The 21,082-nt window shown below is 42.1% G+C and overlaps 1 protein-coding gene across 2 annotated transcripts in view; it reads left to right on the top strand.

Moving 5' to 3' along the window:
* LOC140197867 (arrestin red cell) overlaps nucleotides 1–21,082 on the top strand; it is a 124,544-nt gene that overhangs the window by 17,162 nt on the left and 86,300 nt on the right. Inside the window, exon 1 of one of the 2 annotated variants that reach the window (XM_072258409.1) lies at nucleotides 19,087–19,218. The exons of the other annotated variant lie outside the window; for it this stretch is intronic. Within the exon in view, the coding sequence (XP_072114510.1) occupies nucleotides 19,154–19,218 (65 nt within the window). The 5' untranslated portion in view covers nucleotides 19,087–19,153. Of the gene's footprint in view, nucleotides 1–19,086; nucleotides 19,219–21,082 lie in introns of those variants that run through there. 2 annotated transcript variants of the gene reach the window in all.

Here is a 21,082-nt window from a genome sequence, read left to right as displayed (position 1 = left end):
GCCAATGTGCAAGCAGCTTTCTTTACAACACTCTCTACCTGTGCGTCCACTTTCAATGAATTCTGGGGCTGCATTTCCTGACCTCTCTGCTCTACCTCACTCTTTAGTGCCCTACCCTTCATCCATGTGTCTCTCAAAGAGTTTCTTAAATGTCCCTAATGTATCTGCATTTACCTTTATATATTAAAAAAAACTATCTCTGAGTTATTCCTCTATGATTACATAAAATAATGCCCCCTTGTATTAGCTGTTTCTGCCCTGTGAAGAAGTGTCTGGCTGTCCACTCTGTCTGTGCCTCTTATCATCTTGTACACGTCTATAAGCCATTTATTGCAAATGAACCCACATCCACCACTTACATCAGCAGCTTCCTCCACTCTTGCACCACACTCTGAATGACGTTCCCCCAAATATTTTACCTTTTTCCCCTTAACTTATCACCTCTACTTCTACTCTCACCAAACCTAAGGGGGGTGGGGAGGTGAAAAGCCTGTTTATTTTCACCCTGCCTATGATGATGAGGCCTCTGCTGGTCAGGCTCAATAATGGATATAAGGTCCCAGCTGTCTAGATACACAGCCAGGGCAGTACAATATGGACAGCAAACTGTTGCCCATGTAGCAAGCTCCCCCTCTCCACGCATCTGATAACCCTAAGGGAACGGCAGAGACTGATACAGTTTTATAGATACAAAATTATAAGGAGTATACCTTCTATGAGATCTCCCATCATTCTCCTGCGCTCCCAGGAATAAAGTCCTAACCAATTCAACCTTTCCCAATGACTTGGCTTCTCAAGTCCCTTGCAAGTTTCCTGTGCCCTCTTTCAAACCTATTAATATCTTTCCTGTAGTTGGTTGAGCAGATTTGCACCCAATACTCCAAATCTGGTGTCAGCAATGTGTAATACAACTTCGGCTCCTGCATTCGGTGGTCTAATTTCTGAAGCACAATGTGTTGGAAGCTCCCTTTACGACCTTCCCAGGTCTGGATAGATTTTAAAACATTGCGAAGGCCAGTGGAGATGATTTCCACCACTGTCCTGCTACAACTCTGGTTCCGCCATTGGCTACTCCATGTATTCATTTCTGTTCGAAATTGGGATGTGGCCATTGACGATCCCCTAGTGCACTTGGCATGTTTAAAAGTCAATCTGCCACTGGTGGGTTTGAAGTCAAGTACACAATCATACTTGCCTGTGCCGTGGACCATAAGGTACAGGAGCAGAATTAGGCCATTCAGCCCATGAAATCTATGCTGGTCCATGGAGCATTCACACTCCCTCACTCATTTTTTTCACTCATTTTTTTCCCCTTAGCCATTCTGCTTCACTCGTCCCCTCCCAGATTCTATCCCTCATCCACACGCACGGGGATAATTCGCAGTGCGCAACTAACCCACTGATCCCGCTCCGCACATCATTGGGATGTGGGAGGTAAATGGGGCACTCGGGGAAACCCATGAAATCACCATGAGGTGCACGCCCCTCTGTCCCTCCCTCATATGGGCATATTTCTTCCCCTTAAGAACATTAGTGAATCAGATGGGATTTTACAGCATCCTTGTAGTATTGTGGTCATGTTTGCCTCTTCCAAAATTTCCTGTGTTTATTAAAATACTAAACTTTAAATTTTCCAGCTGTCATTGTGGGATTCAAATTTATGCCACTGGATGACTGTTCTGTCCTCTGGCAGTTTGTCCAGTTTCCACAACCCGACTCTGTGCTTGCTAAATAATTGGCTCCAGCTTCGTCTGCTCCCTTTTGTGCATTGCTCACATTGCTGATGACCACAGCGATGGGTGGGGGCGGTGGTGGTGGAACGGTCACTAAATTCAACATGACTGCAGAGAGTCTGAGGAACTTGCTTAAACACTTCAGAGCTCCAGAGACCTAAGCACGACAGTCTCTCAGATCACCACTGAGACATTGCTGTGCTTTTGGGAGATCTGTACCCAGTGGTCACTTTATTAGATACAGGAGTGGAGCTCGATGAGGCCTTCTGCTGCCGTAGCCTATCCACTTCAAGGTTTGATGTGTTGTGCATTCAGATGCTCTTCTGCACAACACTGTTATTTGAATTACTTTCACTTTCCTGACAGCTTGAACCACTCTGGCCATTCTCCTCTGACCCCCTTCATGAAGGTGTTTTCGGCACAGAACTGCCCCGCCCTGCATTTTATTTTTTTTTTTTTGCATCATTCTCTGTAAAGACTAGAGGCTGTTGTGTGTGAAAATCCCAGAAGATTGCTGTTTCAGAGATTACTCAAATCACCTTCCCTGGCACCAACAATCATTCCACAGTCAAAGTCATTTAGATCACATTTCTTCCCCATTCTGATGTTTGGTCTGGACAACAACTGAACCTCTTGACCATGTCTGCGTGCTTTTTTTAAAATTTATTTTTTATTTATTACAAACAAACAAAAAAAATACAGCACATCCACAAAAACCACAACCTTAACAAAATCAAATTAAATATTGAGCAGCAAAAGGGAGAAAAATATAAAGGCAAAAGTAAGCATCTACAGCAAAGGTGCACCACACCAAAAAACCTCAGTCCTCACCCCATAAGAAAGTCCAATACAGGGCCCCATATCCTTTCAAAGATGTCCTCTCTGTCCTCATTACATAGTCTCAGTCTCTCCAAATGTAAAGTATTTGCCAGTTCTCTCAGCCACAGTTCGTACGTAGGCACAGAGTCCATTTTCCACATTTGCAGGATTAACTTCTTAGCAATCACCATACTAAACAATACAGCTGCTTTTTCATACATATTGGCTGAAGATAGGGAGCTTGTTGCTCCAAGGATGGCTACGAGCGGGTCTGCATGCTTTTATACATTGAGCTGCTGCCACATGATTAGCTGATGAGATATCTGCATTAACGAGCAGGTGTGCCCCCCAAAAAAAAAGTGGCCACTGAATGTGTTCCCCAGGTGAGTCTGAGCCAATCAGATTTATTGTCAACTACATGACATGAAGTGTATTTTGTTGCGGAAGTGCAGTGCACATGCATGAAATGACAATGTATTACAAAATGAAATTGGGCATAGTGTTTAGTGTAATGCTGTTACAGCATCTGCAAGCCATGTTCAGTTCCACCGCTGTCTTTAAGGAGCTTGGGTTTGACCACGTGGATTTCATCCAGGCACTCTGGGTGCCTACCACAGTCCAAAGACGTACGGGTCAGCAGGTTAAATAGCCGCGTGGGTGTAATTGGGCGGTGTGGGCTCTTTGGGCTGGAACGGCTTGTTGCTGTGCTGTATCTCAAAATAAAAATCCTCCCAGGGGTTAGAAGAGAGACAAGGTAATGGCCAAATTGGCAGCCGTCCCTGACGATTCTGGTCCGTAGTTAAGTTACAGTAAGTGTGTGCCAGTGTTCTTGGACCATTCACAAATCTCATGGAGGTGGGGAAGAAGCTGTTCCTGAATCTTCAGGCTCCTGGGACTTCAGGCTCTGGTACCACCTCCCCGATGGTAGTAATGAGGAGAGGGTGTGTCCCAGGATGGGGTCCGGTACCGTTCCCGATGGTAGTAATGAGGAGAGGGTGTGTCCCAGGATGGGGTCCGGTACCGTTCCCGATGGTAGTAATGAGGAGAGGGTGTGTCCCAGGATGGGGTCCGGTACCGTTCCCGATGGTAGTAATGAGGAGAGGGTGTGTCCCCAGATGGTGTGGGTCTGCAGTGTTGGATCCCAGCTTTCAGAGGCATCCTTGATGGTGGGGAGGGTTGTGCACATGCCAGAGTTGGTTGAGTCTGTGAGCCTCTTGTTTTCCTGAGCACTGGGCCCTCCGTACCAGGTGGTGATTCAACCAGTCCAAATTGCCTCCACCGTATATCCTACCCTTGTGTAAAATGTCCACACTGTTAATTTTGTATAAGGAGGGTACAGAAACCTTAGTGGGAAAGAGATGTAATATTATGGGCGTATTCTAACTTTATTAGAAGTTTGTGTAGATTTGACATGTTACCTAAAACTTTGATAAACATCTGTAGGTGCTCAGTGGAGGGCATCCTGACTGGTTACATCACAGTCTAGTATGGAAACACCAATGCTGAGGGACAGATACAGTCCGGTCCATTATGGGCAAAGCCCCCCACCATTGAGCACAAGGAGCACTGCCACAAGAAATCAGCATCCATCGTCGCGGATCCCCACCATCCAGGCCATGCTCTGTTCTCACTGCTTCCATCAGGAAGGAGGGACAAGAGCCCCTTTCTTTAAAAAGGAAGACATCTCCTTCATCCTGGGATGAAAAGCCTCATTCTGAGAGTAGATGCAGCGGAGATGGAGGAATTGAAAGAGGGGAGCACTTCTCATTCCAGGACGAAGGAGATGTCTTCCTTTTTAGAGAAAAGGGCTTCCCTTCCTCCACCATCAACTCTGCCCTCAAACAGATCTCTCCCATTTCATGCACATCTGCTCTCACCCCATCCTCCTGCCACCCCACTAGGAATAGGGTTCCCCTTATCCTCACCTACCACCCCACCAGCCTCTGTGTCCAACATATTCTCTGTAACTTCTGCCGTCTCCGATGGGATCCCACCACCGAGCACATCTTTCCCTCGCCCCCCCCCCCCCACTTTCTGCTTTGTGCAGGGATTGCTCCCTACGCGACTCCCTTGTCTATTCATTCCCCCCCCCCCCCCCAACCCTTCCCACTGATCTCCCTCCTGGCACTTATCCTTGCAAGCGGAACAAATGCTACACCTGCCCTTACACTTCCCTCCCTTACCACCATTCAGGGCCCCAGACAGACCTTCCAGGTGAGGCGACACTTCACCTGTGAGTCGGCTAGGGCGATATACTGCGTTCGGTGCTCCCGGTGTGGCCTTCTATATATTGGTGAGACCCGATGCAGACTGGGAGACCGCTTCGCTGAACACCTATGCTTTGTCTGCCAGAGGAAGCAGGATCCCCCAGTGGCTACACATTTTCTTTCTTTCTTTTTCAATCTTTTTATTAATTTCAAAATATAGAAACAAAACATAGCAATAATACAGATAATATGAGATGTATTGTTACATTTAAAAAAAAGAGTAATTGCAAAACCAAATAGTGGAAATTACCAAAACTCCCATAGATGTAGAACTGATCACGGATAATATAAAGCAAAAAAAAGAAAAAAGACAAAAAAAGAGAAAAAAAAAAACCCATCCCAAAAGAAAAAAAAACAACTAAACTAAACTAAAAGACTTGGGCAAAACTAACAACTTAAAAATGGAAAAGAAGAAAACCTCAGCGTCGACGATTCCATTCCCCTCCAACAACAGTACAGAGAAATAAAACCAGTTTGGAAATGATCAAATTACATCAAATGAAAATGCTGAATAAATGGCCTCCAAATTTTTTCAAACTTAATAGAAGGGTCATAAACTGCACTTCTAATTTTCTCCAAATTCAGACACACCATAGTTTGTGAAAACCAATGAAATACTGTAGGAGGGTTGATCTCTTTCCAATTCAACAAAATGGACCTTCTAGCTATTAAAGTAAGAAATGCAATCATCCTTCGTGATGAAGAGGTTAAATTATTTGAGTCTATCATTGGTAGTCCAAAGATAGCAGTAATTGGATGAGGTTGTAAGTCTATATTTAGGACCGTTGAAATAATATCAAAAATATCTTTCCAATATTTCTCCAACAAGGGACATGACCAAAACATGTGAGTTAGAGAAGCAATCTCAGACTGGCATCTGTCACATATTGGATTAATATAAGAGTAATAATGAGATAGTTTATCTTTGGACATATGAGCCCTGTGAACTACTTTAAACTATCAACCTATGCTTAGCACATACAGAAGATGAATTCACCAACTGAAGAATTTTTTCCCATTTTTCAGTCGGTATATTAATCTCAAGTTCTCTTTCCCAGTCAGTTTTAATTTTATTAGAGGCATCAGGACATAAATTCATGATTATATTATATACAATTGCTATTACACCTTTCTGAGAAAGATTTAAATCTAAGATTTTTTCCAAAGTGTCCATTGGATATGGGTGTGGAAAATTAGGAGAGACAGTAATTAAAAAGTTTCTAATCTGTAAATATCTAAAAAAGTGAGATCTGGGTAAGTTATATTTATTAGAGAGTTGATCAAAAGACATAAAACAGTTATCCAAGAATAAATCGCAAAAAGATATTATACCTTTGGTTTTCCAATCAAAGTAAGCTTGATCCATCATGGAAGGTTGAAAAAGAAAATTTGATATAATGGGACTTGCTAGAATGAATTGATTAAACCCAAAAAATCTTCAGAATTGAAACCATATACGTAAAGTATGTTTAACTATTGGGTTATTCATTTGTTTATGTGATTTAAAAGAAGTAAAAGGAAGTAAAGTTCCTAAAACCGAACCCAAGGAAAACCCTTGTAATGAATTAGATTCAAGATTTACCCAATGAGGGTTTAAAGATGCGTCCAAATCTTGTAGCCAAAATTTTAAATATCGAATATTAATTGCCCAATAATAGAATCTAAAATTTGGGAGGGCAAGTCCCCCCTCCTTCTTGGATTTCTGTAAATATCTTTTACCTAACCTAGGATTTTTATTCTGCCAAATATATGAGGAAATTTTTGAATCTACGTTATCAAAAAAAGATTTTGGGATAAAAATTGGAACCGATTGAAATATATACAAAAATTTAGGCAAAATAATCATCTTAATAGCATTAATCCGACCAATCAAAGACAAAGAGATTGGGGACCATTTGGTAAATAAAAGTTTAATCTGATCAATTAAAGGTAAAAAATTAGCTTTAAATAAATCTTTATATTTTTTGGTAATTGTTATTTCTAAGTATATAAATGAATCATTAACCAATTTAAATGGTAAACGTCCATAAATAGGTACATGCTTATTTAAAGGGAATAATTCACTCTTACTAAGATTCAATTTGTAACCAGAAAAGTTACTAAATTGAGCTAACAGATCTAAGATAGCAGGAATTGACTTCTCCGGGTTAGAGATATATAACAACAAATCATCTGCATATAATGATAGTTTATGTATTTCATTCCCACGGGTAATACCAACAATATTTGGCGAGTCACGGATAGCAATTGCTAAAAGTTCAAGAGCAATGTTGAATAGCAAAGGACTAAGAGGGCAACCTTGCCTAGTACAGCGAAAAAGATGAAAAAAAGGAGATCTATAATTATTTGTACAGACCAAGGCTACCGGGGAGTAATATAACAATTTAATCCAAGATATAAATGTCAAATTAAAATTAAATTTCTCAAGAACATTAAATAAATAAGGCCATTCAACTCTGTCAAAGGCTTTCTCAGCATCTAATGAGATAATACATTCCGGGGTAGTAAGTGAGGGGGTATAAACAATATTCATTAACCTCCTAATATTAAAAGATGAATAGCGATTTTTAATAAATCCGGTTTGATCCATGGAAATAATTTGAGGTAACACCTTCTCCAGTCTAGTAGCTAGAATTTTTGAAAAAATTTTTGAATCTACATTCAGAAGAGATATCGGTCTGTAAGATGCACAATCCATAGGATCTTTATTCTTTTTAAGAATTAAGGAAGTAGAGGCTTCATAAAACGATTGTGGTAATTTACCTAAACTAATTGCTTCCTTAAATATTCTAGACAACTTAGAAGAAAGAATGGAGGAAAAAAATTTTAAAAATTCCACTGTAAACCCATCGGGACCGGGTACTTTACCGGAATTTAATGATGAGATTGCAGTTATTATTTCTTCCTCTGAAATTGAAGTTTCTAATGATAGGCAATCTTCGGGAGATAGTTTCGGAAAACTCAATTTACTTAAAAAATCATGCATGAAATTAAAATCATGAGGAAAATCAGAATGATATAAAGAGGTATAAAATTCTTGAAAGGTTTGGTTTATCCCAACATGATCAACTGTGAAAGTATCATCCTGTTTGCGGATCTTAGTAATTTGACGTTTAACCGAATCAAATTTCAATTGGTTAGCCAGTAATTTACCCGATTTATCACTATGAATATAAAAATCACTTCTAGTTCTCATTAATTGATTTTCGATCAAGGATGTTAATAATAAGCTATGTTCCAATTGGAGTTCAACTCTGTTTGTACAGCTCCTTGCTTGGAGAAATAGCATATTTTTTATCAACTTCTTTAATTTTATCAACCAGTAGAAATATTTCATTGTTAATACGTCTTTTCAAACCGGCCGAATAGGAAATAATCTGACCACGGATATAAGCTTTAAAGGTGTCCCAAACAGTTCCGTTGGAAACTTCATCTGTAGTATTAGTTGAAAAGAAGAAATCAATCTACTCCTTTATAAATTTGACAAAGTCCTGATCTTGAAGCAAAATAGGGTTAAATCGCCATTGTCTGGTAGTACAAAAGGTATCCATTAACTTGATGGAAAGTTTCAATGGAGCATGATCTGAAATAGCAATAATGTCATAATTACAATCAACTACATATGGAATCAAACGAGAGTCAATCAGGAAATAATTCGGGGAAAAGAACAGTGAACGTGTGAAAAAAAGGTGAATTCCTTATCATTTGGATGTCCAAATTTCTGAAATCCCAGCATCCAACATAAAAGAGTTGATAATAGTAGCCGACTTATTCGGTAAAGCCGGACTACTTGTGGATCTATCCAACATGGGATTCAAACATAAATTAAAATCACCGCCCATTATCAACATATACTCGTTTAAATTAGGAAGGGAAGTAAGTAAATGTTTAAAGAATTCAGGATAATCCACATTCGGAGCATAAACATTAACCATAGCGACCTTTTTATTAAAAAGTAGCCCCGTAATTAACAGAAATCTGCCATTAGGATCTGAAATGATGTCTTGATGAATGAATGTAATTGAGGGATCAATAAAAATTGAAACGCCTTTAATTTTGGCTTGAGCATTTGAGTGGTATTGTTGCTCTTTCCAAAACTTAAAGAAGCGTTGACTGTCCTCTTTCCTTACATGAGTCTCTTGAGCAAAGATAATATGAGCATTCAGTCTTTGGAATATTTTGAAAATCTTTTTCCATTTTATTGGATGGTTTAAACCATTTGTATTCCAAGAGACAAAATTAATAGAATGAGCCATAACTAAAAATTAACCCTTTGGTGAGTAAGAGGTTAACCATAATGTGAGCTCATGAAATCGGAAGAGGAATACATGATTAGAGAGGAACCGGAAATCCCGACACTGGGGACGTCTTTGTAGTTCTGAATCAGCCCAATAGAAAAAATTAAAAAAGAAAAAGACCACCCCTCCCCCAACCCCAAGTAGAAACCCGAACTGAGCCAGAGAAGGCTGAAGAAAGCGCTAACTAATACTAACTTTAACCCCATTTCTGCAGGGGGCAACTCCAAAAATATATGTTAGATAAGTGACCTCCCAAAGTCTAATATGTGAAAAATAAACAGTATTGTAAATTAGTCTCCATAGTAAAAATTACTAAAATATATAAAATAAAAGAAACCAGTATCAGTGCATATAATTAGTTAATTATAAACGAGTAAATAAAAAAAAGCTTCCAAAATAAGAAAAATGGATTATGGGAAGAAGAAGCATAAGAACATGGCGTCCCGAAAAAAAAAAATAAAAATTATAGAAAAAGAAAGACAAGTCGCCATTTTAATTATGCGAAAATCAAAAATAGGAAGCATATAACTACAAATGACCGTCGGATCGGATCATTAGTAATAACAAAAAAGGATAGATTAAAACAAAAGGTTAACTAAGGGAAAGTGATGTTATTCACAGAAGATAAATATTCTATATAAGTTATAGAATAATCACGATAGTAATAAACAAAGAACAAAAATCTTAAACTTATAAAAAACCTTCATCGCACAGTAGTAGAAGGTTTATTTTGAAGAAAAACACCAGAGAGAAAAAAAATTGGTGCTGGAAGCACCCGACACAGATTAAGAGAGGGTGTCTGTATCAAATGGGAAATTATCATCCAAAAAGCTCCGAGCGGCAGTTGTAGAGTGGAAAAGACGACGATTTCCATCGGGAAGAGAGATTCTGAGTCGTGCAGGATACAGTAGTGCCGGTTTGAGATTTTTTTGATAGCATTCCGACATTAAAGGTTTAAAAGTTAGTCGTTCCTTCATCACTTCAGGACTATAGTCTTGAACTATTCTGAAGGAATGCTGGTGATACTTGATCATCCCTTGTCAACGAGCGATCTGGAGAAGTTGTTCTTTAACATTAACATAATGGAAACAAAGAATAACTGGTCTGGGTTTGGAAACAGCCGCTGCCGACTTTACCCACGGTATACGATGGGCGCGATCAAGTAATGGAGGATCGTTGGGAAAAACTGAACCGAACGAATCCTTTAAAAGTTTAGCAAAGAATATTACAGGATCTCCAACCTCAACATCCTCGGGTAGGCCAATTAAACGTAAATTTTGTCTTCTCGATCGATTCTCAAGATCAATAACTTTGGATTTAAGTTGTTGGAGCTGTTTAGTAGTTGAAGCTAGATTCTTCTCTAAGATCTCAACTTTTGTATCCGTCTTCTGAGATTTAGTACCCAGCTCAGAAATTTTTGCATCGTGTTTTTGAACATCAGCATTCAGGAATTTCAAAGATTCCGTGATTGATTTTAAATCTTCATTAAGGCTTTGACGATGTTGTTCAAATTGAGCAGTTAAACTTTCAGATAATTTTATCCGATGCTGCTCAATCATTTCCTCCAAACACTTCACCATAACTTCGTAAGTTAATTCCGTTGGTTTAGAGTCACCTTTCTTCTTTCCTCCGTTCCCATCAGCGTCTTTCCCATCTTTGGTTTTAGATCTCGTACTCATTTCTTTAAGCTCAAAAGTTGCGATTAACAAAAGGAAGTCAATTAATCGATAATTCAGAGAGATAAGGTAAGTCTTCTGGTGTACTTAAAGTTGATTAGATCAAGGAGATCATAGGTTAAAAAGGATAATGGGAATGGAGCGAAACCAGAGAGATGACCTCACTCCATGAGCGCTCCCTGCAGAAATCGCTACACATTTTAATTCCACGTCCCATTCCCATTCTGATATGTCTATCCATGGCCTCCTCTACTGTCGAGATGAAGCCACACTCAGGTTGGAGGAACAACATCTGGGTAGCCTCCAACCTGATGGCATGAACATTGATTTCTCTAACTTCCATTAATGCCCCTCCTCTCTTTTTTACCCATCCCTTATCTATCTATCTATCTATCTATCTATCCCTCTTTCCCTCTCAGAATAACTCCTTGCCCATTCTCCATCTTCCTCTGGTGTTTCGCTCCCCCTTCCTTTCTTCCAAGGCCTTCCATCCTATGATCCTCTCCCTTCTCCAGCCTTGTATCCCTTTTGCCATTCAATTTTCCAGCTCTTGGCTTTATCCCTCCCCCTCCTGTCTTCTCCTATCCTTTCAGGTTTCCCCCTCCCCCTTCCACTTTCAAATCTCTTACTATCTCTTTTTTTCAGTTAGTCCTGACGAAGGGTCTCGACCCGAAACGTCGACTGTACTTCTTCCTATAGATGCTGCCTGGCCTGCTGCGTTCACCAACATTTTGTGTGTGTTGCTTGAATTTCCAGCATCTGCAGATTGTTTTACCTTGTTCTACCCCAATGCACTGTGTAATGATCTGATCTGTATGGACAGTATGCAAGATATGCTTTTCACTGTAACTTGCTACATATGACAATAATAAACCAATACCAATTTAAGTACCAAACAGCATACAGTGGATTCTGGTTAATTGGGCTGTCAGTCAGTCAGGGCAGCCACTTATTTGGTCACAAATGAGAAAATCTGCAGATGCTGGGAATCTAAGCAACGCACACAATATGCTGGAGGAACTCAGCGGGCCATCTATGGGGGGAAGAAAAGTATAGTTTACATTTCGGTCTGAGACCCTTTGGCAGGAGATTCTGTGAGCCTGATAGAGATACCCGCATGGTGTGTTGCCTCCCAGGTGCCAGGGTACGGGATGTCTCGGATCGGGTCCAGAATATTCTGAAGGGAGAGGGTGAGCAGCCAGTTGTCTTGGTACATGTTGGTACCAATGACATAGATAGGACAAAGGAGGAGATCCTAAAGAGAGATTTCTGGGAGTTAGGAAGGAAACTGAGAAGCAGGACCTCCAGGGTAGTAATCTCAGGATTGCTACCTGTGCCACGTGCTAGTGAGGGCAAGAATAGTAGGATCAGGCAGATGAATGCGTGGCTGAGAGACTGGTGTAGGGGGCAGGGCTTCAGATTCTTGGATAATTGGGATCTCTTCTGGGGGAAGTATGACCTGTTCAAAAAGGACAGGTTACACCTGAACCCGAAGGGGACCAATATCCTGGTGGGAAGGTTTAATAGAGCTGTTAGGGAGGGTTTAAACTAATTTGACAGGGGGATGGGAACCGGAATGACAGAGCGGAGGAAGGGGAAAACAAAAATAAATCTAAGATAGTGAGCAGGAAAGACAGGCAGGTGATGGGGCAAATTTGTAGCCATCAGGATGAGATGCAGTGCAATAAAATTGCAGTGAAATTGAAGCGAAAAGTACCAAATACTGGTCTTGAGGTGTTGTACTTAAATGCACGCAGCATAAGGAATAAGGTGGATGATCTTGTCGTACAGCTACAGATTGGCAGGTATGATATTGTGGCCATCACTGAGACGTGGCTAAAGGATGCATGTCTCTGGGAGCTGAATGTCCAAGGATACACGGTGTATCAGAAGAATAGGAAGGTAGGCAGAGGGGGAGGCGTGGCTTTATTGGTAAGAAATGATATTAAATCATTAGAAAGAGGTGATATAGGATCACAGGGGTAAAAGGACCCTGATGGCAGTTATTTATAGGCCTCCAAACAGTTGCAGGGATGTGGACTACAAATTACAACTGGAAATAGAAAAGGCTTGTCAGAAGGGCAGTGTTATGATAATTGTGGGGGATTTTAACATGCGAGTGGATTGGGAAAATCAGGTCGGCACTGGATCGCAAGAGAGAGAATTTGTAGAATTGCTGCAAGATGGCTTTTTAGAACAGCTTGTTGTTGAGCCCACTAGGGGATCGGCTATACTGGATTGGGTATTGTGTAATGAACCGGAGGTGATTAGAGAGATTGAGGTGAAGGAACCCTTAGGAGGTAGTGATCATAACATGATTGAGTTCACTGTGAAATTTGAAAAAGAGAAGCTGAAATCTGATGTGTTGGTATTTCAGTGAAGTAAAGGAAATTACAGTGGCATGAGAGAGGAACTGGCCAAAGTTGACTGGAAAGGGACACTGGCGGGAAGAACGGCAGAGCAGCAGTGGCTGGAGTTTATGCGAGAAGTGAGGAAGGTGCAAAACAGGTATATTCCAAAAAAGAAGAAATTTTCGAATGGAAAAAGGATGCAACCGTGGCTGACAAGAGAAGTCAAAGCCAAAGTTAAAGCAAAGGAAAGGGCATACAAGGAAGCAAAAATTAGTGGGAAGACAGAATTGGGAAGTTTTTAAAAGCTTACAAAAGGAAACTAAGAAGGTCATTAAGAGCGAAAAGATTAACTATGAAAGGAAGCTAGCAAATAATATCAAAGAGGATACTAAAAGTTTTTTCAAGTATATAAAGAGTAAAAGACAGGTGAGAGTAGATATAGGACCGATAGAAAATGACGCTGGAGAAATTGTAATGGGAGATAAGGAGATGGCGGAGGAACTGAACGAGTATTTTGCATCAGTCTTCACTGAGGAAGACAGCAGTATGCTGGACACTCAAGGATGGCAAGGAAGAGAAGTGTGCGCAGTCACAATTACAACGGAGAAAGTACTCAGGAAGCTGAATAGTCTAAAGGTAGATAGATCTCCCGGATCAGATTGAATGCACCCTCGTGTTCTGAAGGAAGTAGCTGGGGAGATTGCGAAGGCATTAGCGATGATCTTTCAAAAGATTCTGGCATGGTTCCGGAGGACTGGAAGATTGCAAATGTCACTCCGCTATTTAAGAAGGAGACAAGGAAGCAAAAAGGAAATTATAGACCTGTTAGCTTGACATCGGTGGTTGGGAAGTTGTTGGAGTCGATTGTCAAGGATGAGGTTACTGAATACCTGGAGGCATATGACAAGATAGGCAGAACTCAGCATGGATTCCTTAAAGGAAAATCCTGCCTGACGAACCTATTACAAATTTTTGAGGGAATTACAAGTAGGCTAGACAAGGGAGATGCAGTGGATATTGTATATTTGGATTTTCAGAAGGCCTTTGACAAGATGCCACACATCTTAACAAGATAAGAGCCCATGGAATTACAGGAAAGTTACATACGTTGGCTGATTGGCAGGAAACAGAGAGTGGGAATAAAGGGATCTTATTCTGGTTGGCTGCCGGTTACCAGTGGTGTTCCACAGGGGTCTGTGTTGAGGCCACTTCTTTTTACGTTGTACATCAACGATTTGGATTATGGAATAGATGGCTTTGTGGCTAAGTTTGCTGATGATACAAAGATGGGTGGAGGGGCCAGTAGTGCTGAGGAAACAAGAGTCTGCAGAGAGACTTGGATAGATTGGAAGAATGGGCAAAGAAGTGGCAAATGAAATACAATGTTGGAAAGTGTATGGTTATGCACTTTGGCAGAAGAAATAAACGGGCAGACTATTATTTAAATGGGGAGAGGTACCCTTAAGGTTAACCTCCAGGCTGAGTTGGTGGTGAAGAAGGCGAATGCAATGTTGGCATTCATTTCTAGAGGAATAGAGTATAGGAGCAGGGATGTGATGTTGAGGCTCTATAAGGCGCTGGTGAGACCTCACTTGGAGTACTGTGGGCAGTTTTGGTCTCCTTATTTAAGAAAGGATGTGCTGACATTGGAGAGGGTACAGAGAAGATTCACTAGAATGATTCCACGAATGAGAGGGTTAACATATGAGGAACGTTTGTTTGCTCTTGGACTGTATTCCTTGGAGTTTAGAAGAATGAGGGGGGACGTCATAGAAACATTTCGAATGTTGAAAGGCATGGACAGAGTGGATGTGGCAAAGTTGTTTCCCATGATGGGGGAGTCTAGTACGAGAGGGCATGACTTAAGGATTGAAGGGTGCCCATTCAGAACAGAGATGTGAAGAAAGTTTTTTAGCCAGAGGGTGGTGAATCTATGGAATTTGTTGCCACAGGTGGCAATGGAGGCCAAGTCATTGGGTGTATTTAAGGCAGAAATTGATAGGTATCTGAGTAGCCAGGGCATCAAAGGTTACGGTGAGAAGGCGGGGGATTAGGACTAGGTGGGAGAATGGATCAGCTCATGATAAAATGGCACAGCAGACTCAATGGGGCGAATGGCCGACTTCTGCTCCTTTGTCTTATGGTCTTATGGACATCTATGGAAGAATAGATGTCTTCCATCTATTCTTGATGTCTCGGCCTGAAACGTCTACTGTACTTTTTTTTCAGTAGATGCTGCCTAGTTTGCTGAGTTCCTCCAGCATTTTGTGAGCCACTTGCATGGGACAACTCTTAAAGAACAAAAAGTAATCAGAAATAGCTGAGATTCCCATTGTTTAATTGGGACAGGTGTCTTGCCGAATAGTTTCTAACTAACGTCAATCACACACACCTGTGTGGTTGTTAAGACATTACCATACTTAGAACGAACAGATTTTAAGTGGTGTCACTAAAAGCAGCGAATTTTGTCACTGATAGTTGACAAGAAATAAGCAGTAAGACAATTCAGAACTGTTTGGCTCATTGCGATTTCAGGCATACAGGCTCTGAGATGCTGGAAATGGCCGTGAGTGAAAATGAAGCAATTTCACAACTTCATGTTAGGAACTACGAAGAAATTGAAGGTATCATCAATTATCTTGAATGTTACAATGAAAATAAAGATTTGGAGGATGCAATCATTGAAAGCATTGTGAGAATACAGTTCATTATCTGCACTAGGTGATGGCACTGATTTTGTTCATTTTCAGTCAATCAGAAGAACATGGATGAACAAAAGTATACTGGTTGATTTCCTCAATCGATGACTATTAGGAACTAATAGTTTTATAGTACTGTAGTAGTTTTATAATTTTATGTTATGATTTAATCCTTGTTTTGTTTAAATGTATAATTTGTTACTTAGTTCAAAGGTAATTTGTCTTTCTTATTTTTTTAACTATTGAATAATTGGGATAAACTCTTAATTTAGGCCAAAATGTATGAGTCCCGATATGTCCCAATTAACCAGAATTCAGTATACCTATTTCAGAAGTTAATAACCAATTAAAGCTGTGCTCAGGGCCAATAATTCTTGAGAATTAGTGAAATAACTGTCCAATAGTAAGTGTCGCCCTGGAATACTTCGTTTGCATCTTCATCTTAGTTCGCATCTTCGTCATGCCTTGATAATGGTGACCTTGCGTCCCAGGTTTGATCAGGAAGGCTGTGTAAAAGGGTTAGGCTTCCAAAGGCTGTTCAACCTGGGTAACTGCTGATTCTGGCTGCGTGGTCTCAATCAGTTTGTCATCCTGACTCTTGCCTTGCGGAGCCTTCACGTGCTCCATGATCCAGCGCTGTCTGAGGTCAGTCTGTCTGGAGTATCGTGTCGCTGGCCAGTGAGGTTGACCCCCATGCTGATGTGTGTTTTGGATGTGCACTTGTTAAACAACAGGATAAGCAATTTTTCCCATTGTTAAGACTGCACATTTCTTTGGTTTTGAGTAGAAGACTAAAAGGTAAACATAAGTCTGATTTTCCTGGTGTAGGTCTAGTATAATCATGTTAAGACTGGATCACAGTGGGGGCATCAGAAGATTGTACTTGATGCTCCTTGTTCATCTGGCTACAGAGGTGGGAGTCCATTTGTGGGGAACTGGTCTCTGGGATGTTTGGTACATGGAGGAGCGTGATCGCTCGAGGAGTGATGGTTGGAAGCGCAGTAGGGATTAAGGAGCTCCCAGTTTGCTGATGGCCGATGTGGAGATTGAGTGGAGTCAGGAGTCCATCTGGGGAGCTGTTTGACGGTCTGAGGCATTGGTCAGACAGCACTTGAAGTCCTGTGAGCAGTTTTTTTGGGCCCCTTATCTGAGAAAAGCATGTGCTGGCATTGGAGAGGGTCGAGAGGAGGTTCATGAAGGCGATCCTGTGAATGAAGGGATTAATGTGTGAGGAGTGTTTTGATGGCTCTGGGCCTGTACTCACTGGAGTTTAGAAGAATGGGGCTGGGTGGTGGGGGGGGGTGCGGGTGAGTCGCATTGAAAACAGATAAGTTCTTGATTAGTAAGGGCCTCAATGATTACAGGGAGAAGGCAAGAGAATGAGGTTGAAAGGGAAAATCCGTGAGCCACAACTGAATGGTGCAGCAGACTTGATTGCCAAATGGCTGAAATTTGTTGCTATGTTTATGGTCTGACAGTCAGGTAGAAGCTGTCCTTGAGTTTACTGGTCCATACTTTCAGGTTTGTATCTTCTGCCTGGTAGGAGGGGGGATGAAGGGAGAATATCTGGAGTGGTTGGGGTCTTTGATTTTATTGACTGTTTCACCGAGGCAGTGAGAAGTGTACAGTGAGTCTATGGAATGGGAGGATAGTTTCTGTGATGTACTGAGCTCTGTCCACAACTCTGAATTGCCTTTTTAAATACGTTAATATCCTATTTACTGTTCTAGTTTGACAATTATAACAACAGGCAGATCTTTCTGTAACACAGCCACCAGTCCCTGCCCTCTGGTTAAGCAAGTCTGCTAATCAACTCTTGTATCAATACCTGCTGCAAGATTTAGACATGTAAGGTAAACTGGTGAATCTTGTCACTTCTGAGTCTAACTCTTGTTGGGGCTTAACTCTTGCCTGCAGGACCTCAGCAGATCAGGTAGCATCTGTGGAGGCAAGACGGTGGTCAATACTGAGTCAAAAAATCTGCCGCAAAACCGGAGGGCAGAATCTCAACCTGGATTGAGAGTGGGTCTCACAGAACTCTTTTTACACAGAGATGGGAGTATGGAATGTACCGCCGGGGTGGTGGTGGAGGCTGAGACGTTGGGGACATTTAAGGGATTCTTAGGCAAATGGGTGAGCGAAATATGGAGGGTTATCCAGTGGAACAGACTCAGTGAGCTGAATGGCCTAATTCTGCTCCAGTATCTTATGGACAGACAAAGCTAATCACTGTATCTTGGTACATGTAACAGTTCTGGTACAGTTACCCAGAGAGACAAGAGGTGAGGTCGCCGATTCTATTCAAAGCTGTGTCGTGTAAAGTGTTTTGGCATTCTCATATGTACAGTGAAAAGCTTCCTTGCATGCACGTAGATCATTTCTTCGCATCAGTACATCGCGGTAGTACAAAGGGAAAGTAATAACAATGCAGAATAAAGTGTTCCAGTTACAGTGAAAGTGCAGAAGGCTGGAGCTTGGTGGATTGTCCGTGTGTCTGTCTGTGCGTGTGTCCGTGTCCACGTATGTGTGTAAGGAACAGGGCGTGTTTTCAGTGTTGCTTGTTGTGTTCTGTGTTGTCCTGCCAAGCATTGTGGGCATGAATGTGTGGCACCACTGGCAAGCTGCACCCCTCCCCCGCCCCCATACCAGCACGTCCTTTGGTAGGTTTGTTGTTAACGCGAATGATGCAAGTCTCAGCTTATGTGTGGTAAAATGGCAAAAGCATCTGAAACTGATCAGTACAGGCGGACAGGGTGGCACGGTAGCATAGGGGTTCGCGCAATGCCTTACAGTTCCTGGGGCTGTGTGGGTTTCCTCCGGGTGCTCTGGTTTCCTTCTACAGTCCAAAGACGTTAATTGGTCATTGTAAACGGTCCAGTGATTAGGTTAGGATTAGATCGTGGGGTTGCTCAGAGGGCTGGAAGGGCCTGATCTGCACTGTATCTCAATAAATAAACAAAATCCAAGGCCATGACGAGTTAGATTGTGAGGTCAAGAGTCTGTCCCTGATTCCAAGGCAAGATTGGTTTTGTTAAATGGTTTGAGGGGCAGAGTTTCTGACTCTGTCCTGCCCTGCACCCAGTGATAATTAACTTTCCATGTCCACACCTATCCACACCTCTCGCCTGCCTTGAGATGCAAATCAGATTAGCTTGCTGATCAGATCTCGAGAGCATTTCCTGTGTGTCTGGATACGATCACTGCCCGACACTACCCGACAACCCGTGCAGCGTGAGCGCCGTTCCTGGTGTCTGGGCTTTGAGGTGGGGACCACCTGCTTGGCGAGGGAGCCTGGAGCGGTGGGAGAAGCATGTCTGATCTTCTGAGTGAAGACCTCCGAGGGCATGCCTCTGGCGCGCAACCCAACCACAGGAAGTATGTTGCTTTTGTGTTTTAAATTTTCAGAGTTTGTGGTCTCATGCGCTGAGTTTGAGCCTCGCTCAGCATGAGAACCACAGGCTGAGCATTAGGCCTCACAATACAAATGTTCTCCTTGGTGCAGTGGGGCCCATAATGTCGGGTTGTGGAGGGGCTTCAGATTTGTACCGGACCCTTAGTCTGGGACCGGAGGGCTGAGCTTCAGCATTGAAGGATGTCTGTTTAGAACAGAGGTGAGGACTGATTTATTTAACCAGAGAGTGGTGAATCTGTAGAAGAACTTGTTGCCACAGATCAATGTGGAGGCTGAGTTACTGGGTGTATTTAAAGCGAAGGTTGATTCGTTCTTGATTAATAAGGTTACGGGGAGAAATGGGATTGAGAGGGAAAATAATTCAGCCATGATAGAATAGCAGAGCAGACCTGATGTGGTGAGTGACCTAATTCTGCTCTCAAGTCTTATTTTCCACTAGATGATGCTTCTATCTCACTGTTCCGATTGTGCGGTGGCAGGGTGGACTTTGTTCCATTTTCCACTCCTGCCCTGGACCGTGCTCCTCTCTGTCAACCTGAGTCCTTTGGGGGGGGGGTGAAATAAGGTGGGGGAAGGAAACAGCAGAGGACTTGCCCCCCTCAGCTTAAATCAGGGTTCCCAACCTCTCTTATGTCATGGACCCCTAACAGAGGGTTGGGAACCCCGGTCTAAAATGTGTGCCCTCTTGTTATTACCATCAGGGAGGAGGTACAGGAGCCTGACTGGAACCTGTACTCAGTGTTGTAGGAACAGCTTCTCACCTCCACTGTCAGATTTCTGAACAGGCCATGAACTCCGATTTATTTTTCCCAGCGTGGGTTGTTGATGGGCAGCATGAACTCTATGGCAGAAGGATCTCCTGTGCTCTGGCCCAACTAGAAAATAGAAGACGTCTGTGTGGGTTTAGGTGCCAGGGATGATGGTGGGAGCAGGTACAGTAGGTGGGTCTAAGAGGCGGTTCGGCAGGGAATACTGCAATGGGCCATGTGTACGCAGAAGAGTTTTATTTCCAATTTGGCATCGCGTTCAGCATCTACGGACGGGAATAAACGGTGGATGTTTCAGGTCAAGATGTGAAGTGTCTCAGCCCGAAATATCAACTGTTCATTCTCCTCCATGGACGCTGCTTGACCTGCTGAGTTCCTCCAGCATTTTGTGTGTGTTGCCCTTAAATAATGTTGAGTGGGTCTATGGACACGAGTCTATCTGCGTGTTCAGAAGTTGATTTGCTTCCCGCTTCATCGTTTATCGTTTTAACACGCTTCACTTTTTGTAAATGGACTTCTTTACCCATCGTATTGTCTTTGTCTCCGTTTCTGCCAAGGATGGTTTGTTATGGCATATCAGCCAAAGCAATTTGTCATATTGAGTCTTTTGTGTGACGTGCACAGGTACAGCAAGGTACAGGTACAATGAAATACCTAACTGTAGTGGCAACTCAGTGTACACTCGGGCCACTTCATTAGGTAGACCGGTAAACTTTGTTAATGCAAATATCTTAACAGCCAATCATGTGGCAGCAACTCAATGCATAAAAGCATGCAGACATGGTCACGAGGTTCAGTCCAGTATCAGAATGGGGAATAAATTTGATCTAAATAAGCCAGATAGGGTGCTTTGAGTATCTCAGAAACTGCTGATCTCCTTGGAATTTCATGCTCAGTAATCTCTAGAGTTTATAGAGAACAGTGCAAAAAACCAATAACATTCAGTGGGCAGTAATTCTGTGAGTAAAGAGCTTTGATAATGAGAGAGGTCAGAGGAGAATGGCCAGACTGGTTCAAGCTGACAGGAAGGTGGCAGTAACTCAAATAACCACATGTTACA

Source organism: Mobula birostris, chromosome 5 (assembly GCF_030028105.1).
Source record: "Mobula birostris isolate sMobBir1 chromosome 5, sMobBir1.hap1, whole genome shotgun sequence".
NCBI classification, from domain to species: Eukaryota; Metazoa; Chordata; class Chondrichthyes; order Myliobatiformes; family Myliobatidae; genus Mobula; species Mobula birostris.
Note: the sequence above shows the minus strand (reverse complement) of the source record. Positions and strands in the feature narration are given on the sequence as shown.